The sequence below is a fragment of the Pseudorasbora parva genome, chromosome 13 (genome assembly GCF_024679245.1).
Source record: "Pseudorasbora parva isolate DD20220531a chromosome 13, ASM2467924v1, whole genome shotgun sequence".
NCBI classification, from domain to species: domain Eukaryota; kingdom Metazoa; phylum Chordata; class Actinopteri; order Cypriniformes; family Gobionidae; genus Pseudorasbora; species Pseudorasbora parva.
The window spans coordinates 35780786-35793005 of NC_090184.1; the positions used below are offsets into that span (position 1 = coordinate 35780786).

Below are 12220 nucleotides of genomic sequence, written 5' to 3' on the forward strand. Positions count from 1 at the left end.
TAGATGATCAAAGGTCAAATATTAAACGTCATGATATTATGATTATGTATTGTCTGAACTTGAACGGATTTTCTCTAACCAAATAAGATCAGCTGCATAACTTTAACGTGATGTTCGGTTCGAAATGTCAGTGTTTTGTGTTTGTTTTGTTCGATCACTTGTTCTTGAGCATCAGTAATTGAAGTGACAGACTCTGTTAAAGAATCAATGAAGCAGTTATATGATTTCAATCTCAATGTCCTCATGTCCTCGCCTGTTTTCTTCAGAGATATTGATTATTTACCAACAAATGGACATCTTTCCTCACCTGTCCACCATTTTCCGGTCCCATAGGTTGTCTTGTGGAATGTTCTCTAAATTTGCTGCCTCGTACGTTAATCACTCATAAGAGCTAATAATTCACATTTTGTGTTATTAATATTAGTTCAATCAATTTATTTACAGGTCTTATTTATTATAGGCTAGTAATTTCATTAGAATTATATTTTTAAAAGTATAGGCTAATGTTATTTAAATTGATTAGGATATATTGTTGTAATTTTCACTGTTGTTGTAATTTTTGTCGCGTTTTTATTGATTTTTCCTTGCATCTAAAAAAATAGTAGATATTAATGACATTAAAAAAAATCCTCCACCAGTATTGTTTTAGTTTATTTTTCACAACAGAAGGTTTCATTTTTTGTTGTTGTTGTAAATAATGCAATCGAACGTAACATGCTGAGATCATTAACATATTGGACCTTTGTGTCAAAACGACTAGACTTCACATATAAGATACACCAATTTAAAAAAAAAAAACTATGTTTTTTGATGTAACTTTAAAAACGTACATTATTATGATCATTATTCTATACGCCAGATAATTACAGATAAGTAGCGTTTTAAATTATATGAATATACATAAAGTATGAAATTCACGTCACTTCTCATTATGTCCAACATTTATATAAGCATGTCTTTATTGACTTACAATGAAGCTTTTAAAAATGATCATGATATGTTACCCTTAAAAAATAATAATAATAAAAAAATAATAATAATAATAATAATAATAAATAGATTTAGTGTTAAAACCAAACATTTCTGTATGCATATTTCACCCAAATCCCTTGTGCGTTCCTCCAGAGATCCCCCAGTGCGCAGGCTGCAGTCAGCACATCCTGGATAAGTTTATTCTGAAGGTGCTGGATCGTCATTGGCACTCAAAATGTCTCAAGTGCGCCGACTGTCACGCGCTCCTGGCAGACAAGTGTTTCTCTCGCGCTGGGAATGTCTACTGCAAAGAGGATTTCTTTAAGTGAGTACATCTATCTATCTATCTATCTATCTATCTATCTATCTATCTATCTATCTATCTATCTATCTATCTATCTATCTATCTATCTATCTATCTATCTATCTATCTATCTATCTATCTATCTATCTATCTATCTATCTATCTATCTATCTATCTATCTATCTATCTATCTATCTATAATATCTGCGTAATTTAATGGTTAGTGGAGCAGTATACCATTATATTTAGAGCTGTATATCATTATATATTATGAGATTATATATGATGAGAAATTTAATTTCTGTTGTTTCAGTCACTATATTGGCTGCATGAATTATCATGACAATACCAGACAGTAACAGTTTTGTCATATCTCTTCACATCAGATGCTTTATGCACTTTAGTGCAGTTTGGCACTGGCGTGTGTGTGTGTGTGTGTGTGTGTGTGTGTGTGTGTGTGTGTGTGTGTGTGTGTGTGTGTGTGTGTGTGTGTGTGTGTGAGTGTGAGTGTGTGTGTGTGTGTGTGTGTGTGTGTGTGTGTGTGTGTGTGTGTGTCGGTGTGGGTCTATGTTCAAGTAGAGGCTGGCACATAGATTCTCTGTCATTGTTAATAAAGTGCTGTGTTCCATTTTTTCTCGTGTCAGGTTAAGGAAGCACAGTGTGCTGGAACTCAAGCTGCAAAGACTGCATGTTCCCAAATTCAATTCCTAATGCTCTATTAGAACTTAAGAAAGCAAGTTTGCATTTTTTACTCTACATCCCTCTGTGTTCCCTTCCTTTTCTTTCCTCTTTTCTTCTGTTTTGCGATTGGATTTTCCCCTTGGCTTTAAGAAAGGAAATTAAGTTTGACTTTTATCCAAAACAGGATCAGTAGTGGCTTTTACCAAATCACGTTTGAGAGGTTTTAATGTCACAGGCTTCAATGAGACCTAAAACGCTAGCAAGACTCAGAGTGGAGGCTAACTTTATTAGCAAGTCCGTGGGGACAAAAGAAGGGATTTTAATGTTAAGACCGCCGTGGTGCTGCTGAGGACGGAGAGAGGGGGATGGAGGAGGAAATGCTGGCGGTTCACAGGCGAGGGGGGCGGGGGGCTCGCCTTCCCGTTAATGTTGCAAAAACTTCACCTTGGTTAAGTAAAAGGAGGGTTTATTTAGCAGTATTCACACTGTGATTTACAGCCTATTCTGACTCAGTGCTTTATGAGCCGGTCTGTGCAAGTGTTTAGAGTGGTCTCTCTCTCTCTCTCTCTCTCTCTCTCTCTCTCTCTCTCTCTCTCTCTCTCTCTCTCTCTCTCTCTCTCTCTCTCTCTCTCTCTCTCTCTCTCTCTCTCTCTCTCTCTCTCTCTCTCTCTCTGCCTCGGCTACATTGATCAAGACCATTTGTCAACTCCAGGGACATGACAAGCACAAACAAAGATGGCCGCTGTAGTATTCTGAGCGTTTGTAACTTTGCAGTTATAAAAAGATTGCTTATACAAATAGCCACAGACTCAGTTAAAAAATATTTAAAATACTGTAATGTTGCTTAAATTATCAAATTTATTTTGCTAACACTTTAAAATAAGGTTTCATTTGTCAAAATTATAATGCCAGCATTTAATTACCTTAGTTAATGTTAATTTCAGCATTTATTAAAATACTTTTAAAATCAAAAGTTAACCTTTTTTAATTGTTTAGAGCTAATTGTACAAACATGAGTACATACAGTATAACCAGGATTATATATATAAAAAACCTTTAACAATTGCAGTTTATATAGCTTTTAAGTTCTTACTTTTAGAAATTGTTTCTAAATACATTTTAATGTCAGTTTTAAATTTTTCAGATATAAGCCTTTTTTTCAAATCTGTTAACATTACTAAAATTATTGTCTTTTTAATTTAAAACAATACTACATCATTCCCAGTGGGGGGTTTTTTCGTCAAAAAAAAGTGTATTCTGAGTTTTGCTTTGTTTTTGTTTTTCTTTTAGAACCAAATCATAACATTTGTGAAACATTCTTTTTAGGTATTATTTTTATTACCAAAAACTAAAAGTACTAAAATAACACTGCTGGGAAAATTCACAGTACAATATAAACAGGACAGACATATATACAGTAGGAATATGGGAAAGGGCCAAAAGTAATAGCCTATGATGTCACATCACACCCTGATTGGTTAAAATGACACAAAATTGAGAAATGAGGGTTAATGCACTGTGAACAATGAACAGTTATATTATTGTGAACTAACATTAACAACGAATAATAAATGCTGTAGAGCATATTGCTCATTGTTAGTGTATGTAAACTAGACCTTATTGTAAAGTGCCACCTAAATGAATTTGTATCTGTGTGTGTACCTGCAGGCGTTTCGGGACAAAATGTGCATCGTGCCAGCAGGGGATTCCCCCGACGCAGGTGGTCCGGAAAGCTCAGGACTTTGTGTACCACCTTCACTGCTTCGCCTGTGTAATGTGCAGCAGGCAGCTGGCAACTGGGGATGAGTTCTACCTCATGGAGGACGGGAGGCTCGTGTGCAAGGAGGACTACGAAACAGCCAAACAAAATGGTGAGCTGTTGTCTTCAGATCAGTGCAAATCATGCCTTCTTGAACCATCAATTTTACCATTAATTTATCTTATTTTAATACTTGATTTTTTTTTTTTTACACAATTACAAGATAGATATATGAACAGAAATAAAGTGCTAATCTTAACCATTCCTCTATAAGGGACTGAGTGTTTTCATTTTATTTGAAACCACATTTTGAAAAATTTAAAACCATTTTTGTAGTTTTATTACACACGATGCAATGCTATAAAACAGGGCAAATCAACTAACACTATACAAAACATCATGGAACTGTGACGTTATGTCACTTCCTGGAGAGTGATGTCATTGATGTGATCATCTACAAAGAAAACATAGTATAGTGTAGTGTAGTGTAGTGTGTGATACACCAATTAAAAAAAAAACAATGTTCTTTGATGTAACTTTAAAAACGTACATTATTATGATCATTATTCTATACGCCAGATAATTACAGATAAGTAGCGTTTTAAATTATATGAATATACATAAAGTATGAACCATAAATTCACGTCACTTCTCATTATGTCCAACATTTATATAAGCATGTCTTTATTGACTTACAATGAAACTTTTAAAAATGATCATGATACCCTTAATATATATGTATAATATAAATATATAATATATGTATATATATATATATATATATATATATATATATATATATATATATATATATATATATATATATATATATATATTTGTGAACATTCTGTGACTTAATATATCAAATATAAATAAACAGCATGGAAAGTGAAAATTAAAACAATTAAATTATGTTTAAATATGCTTATACATAAAAAAGGCTATATATATGTGCACTGTAAAAAATGTCGTGTTTTCATGTTTAATGGGGACTTTCCATAGGCGTAATGGATTTCATACTGTACAAATTGTACATCCTATCCCCCTACACTGCCCCTGCCCCTAAACCTACCCATCACAGGAGACATTCTGCATTTTTACTTTCTCAAAAAAACTCCTTCTGTGTGATTTATAAGATGTTTTCCTCATGGGGACCTAAAAATGTCCCCACAAGGACAAGGATTTCGGATATTGCCATCTTTGTGGGGACATTTTGTCCCCATAACGTAGGGATTACCAGGTCACACACACACACACACACACACACACACACACACACACACACACACACACACACACACACACACACACACACACACACACACACACACACACACACATATATGAATATTTAAAACATTATGTATGAGATTACGTTATATGCATTTATTTCACATAAATAAATTATCTAAAATAACATATGCTATTATAACAACATTATATTTATATGTATAAGTTATGCCTATTATTACAGAGACATCAAAATTATAAGTAGTTCCCTCTAGAAAAATGCTGTGTTGTTTCAACCCATGGTTTGGGCAAATTTGGACAAACCCAACCACTGGTTTACATTTTGCAATTCAATTTGTAAGCCCAGGGTTGTGTTTGTCCACTTTTGACCCAAACGCAGGTTGAAACAACACAGCATTTTTGAGTGTTTCTGAACTGGCTTATGGTACGCTTTTAAACGGACTGCTGCCCACTGGCTGCGGTTTATATTGTGAATGCACTGCCTCAGGCTCGGCCCACCTCACTGGATTTTCTGTCTCAATTGGAAATCATTCTGACAGCAAAGTTCAGGAGTGGAGATGGCGTAATTAACTTTTTCTTTTACAATCATAGAGAGACACTGAGAGATCAGAGGAGGCAACAGGATGGTAGTAAGGAGACAAAATCACCATTAACTACAGTCTAGTAGGGTCTAGTGTCTGGCATATTAAGTCTCTCGGTGATCTGACCTCTCATGGATCTGCCTCTGAAAGCCCCTCACGCTGTATTTATGGAGATTTCTGTGGGCTGTTGATTGATTATATTAAGTGATGCAATGCACTTTTACGGTAGGGCCCCAATAACTCGCACTGGCATGCCATTCTCCGGAGAGATTTATTCCCTTTTCCGCCACAGTGTGACAGTTTCAGGGGAGTATCGACTGGCCATGTGTGAGCACTTCCACTCAAAGCATCACACAAACTCTTCTTTACTTGTGTCCCACAGTAGATGAGCTACTGACATTTTGCCTGATGATTTTTTAAGATGCCTGAGAAGTTTGAGAACTGTGAATCAGTTCATTTAAATTGAAATATTATTCGATTAACTTTTTTGAGTTCAGTTCAGTCCCGCTCATGCCGATATCTATAACCTTTTTATTATCACAATGATTTCAGGTCAGTTAAACATGGGTTATATAGTAATTTAATAAAACTATCAAAATAACAAAAACAAATCATACAATTTAGAACTTCTTAAAACAATAAAACTGTAAAGTGTGTTCTAAGACATTTATAATTTTCCAAACTATTTATATTTGAAATAAAGGCTATTCTTTTGACCTGTATACTTCATCAAAATAGACAAAATGTACACACAAAAAATGAAGCAGCACAGCAGTTTTCAACATTGATAATAAGAAACGTTTCTTGAGCATCAGCATATGAGAATGATTTCTGAAGGATCATGTGACTGTGAAGACCAGAGTAATGATGATGGAAATTCAGCTTTACCAGAACATTGTTCAATATATTAAAATAGAAAACAGTTATTTTCAATTGTAATATTTCACAATATTAGTTATCAGTATTTTTTATCAAATAAGTGCAGCCTTGGTGAGCATAAGATACTTAAAAACTTACCAACCTCAAACTTTTTAACAGTGCTGTATACGGATTATTAGGAACACCTGTTCAGTTTCTCATTAATGCAATTATCTAATCAACCAATCACATGGCAGTTGCTTCAATGCATTTAGTGTGGTCCTGGTCAAGACAATCTCCTGAACTCCAAACTGAATGTCAGAATGGGAAAGAAAGGTGATTTAAGCAATTTTGAGTGTGGCATATTTGTTGGTGCCAGACGGGCCGGTCTGAGTATTTCACAATCTGCTCAGTTACTGGGATTTTCACACACAACCATTTCTAGGCTTTACAAAGAATGGTGTGAAAAGGGAAAAACATCCAGTATGCGGCAGTCCTGTGGGTGAAAATGCCTTGTTGATGCTAGAGGTCAGAGGAGAATGGGTCGACTGATTCAAGCTGATAGAAGAGCAACTTTGACTGAAATAACCACTCGTTACAACCAAGGTATGCAGCAAAGCATTTGTGAAGCCACAACACGCACAACCTTGAAGCGGATGCGCTAAAACAGCAGAAGACCCAAAAGGGGACCACTCATCTCCACTAGAAATAGGAAAAAGAGGCTACAATTTGCACAAGTTCATCAAATTTGGACAGTTGAAGACTGGAAAAATGTTGCCTGGTCTGATGAGTCTCGATTTCTGTTGAGACATTCAGATGGTAGAGTCAGAATTTGGCATAAACAGAATGAGAGCATGGATCCATCATGCCTTGTTACCACTGTGCAGGCTGGTGGTGGTGGTGTAATGGTGTGGGGGATGTTTTCTTGGCACACTTTAGGCCCCTTAGTGCCAATTGGGCATTGTTTAAATTCCACGGCCTACCTGAGCATTGTTTCTGACCATGTCCATCCCCTTATGACCACCATGTACCCATCCTCTGATGGCTACTTCCAGCAGGATAATGCACCATGTCACAAAGCTCGAATCATTTCAAATTGGTTTCTTGAACATGACATGACATGAGTTCACTGTACTAAAATGGGCCAACATTTCTAAAGAATGCTTTCAGCACCTTGTTGAATCAATGCCACGTAGAATTAATGCAGTTCTGAAGGCAAAAGGGGGTCAGACACAGTATTAGTATGGTGTTCCTAATAATCCTTTAGGTGAGTGTATATGTGTATATTTTATGTGCAATTTTGTCCATGTTAAAATACATTCTACCTCATCCTGATATGCAAAGATAACTATAAGAAGCTTGAATCTGTTTAACCAGACAATTAAAGACAGCAGCAAGCACAGTTCTGTTTAGTGAAACAGAAGTGACACACTTTTAACATATTTTATAATGTGTGTGTTACAGACGATTCAGAGACAGGAGCAAAACGTCCACGGACCACCATTACAGCCAAACAGCTGGAGACACTCAAAAGCGCCTACAAGAACTCGCCTAAGCCAGCACGACATGTGCGTGAGCAGCTCTCCTCGGAAACGGGCCTGGACATGAGAGTGGTGCAGGTGAGACTAGAATTCAGGAAAACGTTTCAAATTTGGCTTCGAAGTGTGGCTGACTGAGTCCTGACTGAGGCTTTTTTTGTGCACAGGTGTGGTTTCAAAACAGACGGGCAAAAGAGAAACGGCTGAAGAAAGACGCCGGTCGGCACCGCTGGGGTCAGTTCTACAAAAGTGTCAAACGGAACCGAGGGTCCAGTAAGACGGAGAAGGAGAGCTCAGCCGATGACGCAGGGCTCAGCGATAGCGAGCTCAGTTTCAGAGGTGAGTCTATTTACATTTCCCATGGTGCCTCTCTTTCTCTCTGTATTCTGTTCAAAACCATCCGGTCATGCATTCATTTCCTTTTATTTTTTAAATATGTCACTTGATGGATTGTTTGGAATATTCAAATGAGGTTTTTGGTTTTGCTACGCGCTTTTTTTATGATTATTTAATTTTTGTCAGCCAGTTTTGAGAACTCATAAAACTCTAGAGCCGCTTTCAAAGGGAGGCTGTGTTTACGAGAAATGGAAGCAGCGATGCACAAACTCTATAAAATTGGTGAAGCTTTTAGTCAATTAGAGAGGAAGCACGCAGGGCCTTTGTTGTTGTTGAGAGAACAGAGCCGGTTTGCGCTCCTGTGTGTTCAGAAAGTAAATCACAAATGCTCACCGCGTCTCAGATACTTCCAGAAGATCTCCTTTTTAAATGGGATATTTATGGTCTTTCTCATAACTGCAGTTTTTCTTCTTCTATGTGTAAGAGTTTCTATACACTACACTCTAAAATATGCTGGGTTGTTTCAACCCAAAATTTGGGTCAAATATGGACAAACCTAGTCATTGAGTTACATGTACACCAACAGTTGGGATTGTCCATGTTTGACTCAAATTTTGGTTAAAACAACCCAGCATATATTTTTTAAAGTGTACCATTCAAAAGCTTGGGTTCAGTAAGATGTCATTGCTTTCATCAAATTTGATGAAAAATACAGTATTATTATTCCTGTGATGAAATTAGCCCATGATTTACTCACCCTTGAGTCTTTCTAGGTGTTTATGACAGTCTTCTTTCAGACGAATACAAAAGAAGTTATATTAAAAAATGTCTAGGATAATCCAAGCTTTATAATGAGAGTGTTACATATAACATGTTAAAAATGGATATTTTTCTTACAAAAACGCATCGCTTCACTTCAGAAGATCTTTATTAACCCCCTGATGGAACCCCATGATGGACGGAAGCACTTTTTTGGGCTTCAAATTTTGGGCTACCATTCACTGTCATTATAAAGCTTACAGGACATTTTTTAATAACTCCAGTTGTATTCGTCTGAAAGAAGAATGTCATATAAACCTAGGATGGCTTGAGGGTGAGTAAATCATTTTCATTTTTGGGTAAACTGTCCCTTTCAGTGTCATATGATGCTTCAGAAATCATTCTAATATGTTGATTTGCAGCTCTATATATTATCAATATTTTAGTGGAAACCATGATTTTGTTTTTCAGGATTCTTTGAAGAATAGAAAGTTCAAAAGAACAGCATTTATTTGAAATAGAAATCTTTTATAACATCATAAATGTCTTTTCTGTCAATTTTGATCAATTTCATGCCTCCTTGCTGAATATAAATATATACTGGCACATATCTAATGTGTATTTTGAGAGAACAGTTTTGAAATTGATGTTGTGTGCTTTCTCTAACAGAAGACCAGATCCTGTCAGACCTGGGTCACGCTAACGGCTTGTACGGAAGCGTCGGAGACGTCTCGAATGGCAACATGCTCAACGGGAGCTTCTCCCTGGAGGGGGGTGGGCAGCCTTACCATGACCTGCGGGCAGGAAGTCCCTACGGCCTGCCACAGTCCCCCTCATCCATTACTTCTCTCCCAGGCCACACCCCGCTGCTTAACAACTTAGGCTTCAGCATGGACGGCATCATGGGTCAGGGTGGTCAGCCCAATGTAGGTCAAGCTCTGAGAGCAATGGCAGGAGGACCCACCTCTGACCTGTCGACAGGAAGTAGCACAGGCTACCCAGACTTCCCCACCAGCCCTGCCTCGTGGCTGGATGAAATGGACCACTCCCAGTTCTGAGTTCAAAAGTCATAATGGAAAGTGCGGTACTATGGACAAGACGTTTGAAGATTTTATAGACATCTTTCCCAGAACCGTGGCGAAATGTTTGCACGGTAAGGGTATTTGGTACGCCTAAAATGGCAACCTTGCTGAATGGTGTGCCGATACGAGCAACCCGTCGTGGAATGTCTGCGCTGTATCCTAATTTTGTAACTCATATTTTTTCATTGTTCTCAAAACTGGATTGGACGATCTCCAGCATGCAGCTGAGAATGGCGTTCACCACCCTGGAAAAGCAATCACGTTCCACCACGTTTCTGAGAACAAGAGGGTCCGTGCATGTTTCCGAATGAGGAAGAGAACCGTCCACGACGCACTTTATGTTCCTCCTCGACTGCACACGGCAGGCTGAATACGGGAAAGAGAGGAGTGCACCGAGCAAGGAGAGATATTTAAACAAGTGGCACAAGTGTATCTTTCCTACTTACAAGGGTTTGGGATTTTAATGGTTGAAACTTTCTAAACGGCTCTTCTAGAGGTGGCCCTTCACATTAGGTCTGAACAATAGATAAAGATTATTTTTTAATAAGGATGAATCCGCATGCACTGCTCTGAGTTTTCAAAAAAATCTGTGTCAATGGTCCCTGTCCGTTCAACACTTTTCCGTTAAATCCAGGCATCCTGGATAAGCAATGAAACAAAACAAGTTGGTTAAAAGTTTAATAAAGGTTAATATTTATTTCCAGTACTATTTAATATATTTGATATTTATAAGGTTGGTATTACCATGAAAATACTTTTGTTTCTCATTGCTATAATTAATCATTGCCCCATGAGCAAAAATAGATCATACATGAAATAGAATGTAATTTATTTCAGAGCAGATGACAACGTGGATTTTTTTTTTTTTTTTACAGAATATGATATTGGTCAATTATTATCAAGCAAAACGTGTAAGGGAAAACTTACATTTCTTATTTAACACATTTAGCAACAACTATGATGATTTTGTGTTATTTATTCCTGTACCAATGTCAGTATTATGAAGAGTTGGATTATGGGAAAGAGTACGTGTTGATGTAAAACTATAAAACACAATTGTAAACAAAAGGGAAATACTTTTCGTTTTGTTCAAATTTGGACCCACATAATGGTGACTGAGTAAAGATGATGCTATGCTGAAAGAGTGAACATAAGCTAACAAAAAGCAACATGAAAAAAAGAAAAAGAACCATTCAGAAATGTTTTTGTTGAGTCTTATTGGCTGTAAATTTTGTAAAGTCTCAAAAAGTGTCGACAGTCTTGTTTCATGAGCACTATTTATTGCTATGGATCTTTGAAAAAAAGAGCACTGAATTTAGTCCTATATGCCTTCTGTCCAATGGTATGAGTTGTGTACAGTCAAATCTATATGGAGAAATAAAGCCGAATTGTCTTTTGGTTACTGCGATGCTTTTTTATTTTATTTGGCTATTATTATTACTTCACACCCTTTATTAACCATAATTATGAAGTTAAACAGCTTTAATAATTGTTTTTTTATTTTATTATAGTAAATACATTATTTGATTCTCATTTAAATAAACAAATGCATTGCACATAGGCTAATGCAAAAAAGGACCTAGACATAAACTAAACGTATAACCTCACTACATTAGCTTTGTGTCATTAGACTAAACTACTGATGTCACCATGTTTAATGATGTCATCTAAATTAAATTTGCTTGTAAAAAATAAAATAACTGACCGAGCAGGGTTTTAAAGTGTTCATGAGGGCCTCTATCTTAATTAGCTTAATAAATATCAAGTGAGTATTTTAATATTTCACATTATAGCCTGCGAACTTCATTTGTTTAATTAGTGGCATTGTGCACGTCAGCGCAATGTTTTGAACTACAAAAAACATCTATATGTGTCCATACATTGTGGTTACATCAAGAACAATGAAATAAAACATTTTCTGCAAATCCCGGCCGCCACACACACGCACACACAAACATGTGGAACTTTCAGACGCACATCTGTTCGCCGACTCCACGCGCTCATCCTTCTGCTTCCACAGACTGTAGCAGATTGCTGTTTAGTCAAACCTTCCCTAATCCCCTAAAATGTTACCTAATTGTAAACTGCTCCCTGAAATG

At 36.7% G+C, this 12220-nt stretch overlaps 1 protein-coding gene across 1 annotated transcript in view; it reads left to right on the plus strand.

Moving 5' to 3' along the window:
* Window positions 1-11523, plus strand: part of lhx4 (LIM homeobox 4) — a 13876-nt gene extending 2353 nt beyond the window's left edge. The window contains exons 2-6 of the mRNA XM_067412731.1: window positions 1126-1297; window positions 3626-3828; window positions 7871-8025; window positions 8112-8283; window positions 9709-11523. Coding sequence (XP_067268832.1) covers window positions 1126-1297; window positions 3626-3828; window positions 7871-8025; window positions 8112-8283; window positions 9709-10097 — 1091 coding nt within the window. The 3' untranslated portion in view covers window positions 10098-11523. The remainder of the gene's footprint in view (window positions 1-1125; window positions 1298-3625; window positions 3829-7870; window positions 8026-8111; window positions 8284-9708) is intronic.
* Window positions 11524-12220: the final 697 nt, after the last annotated feature.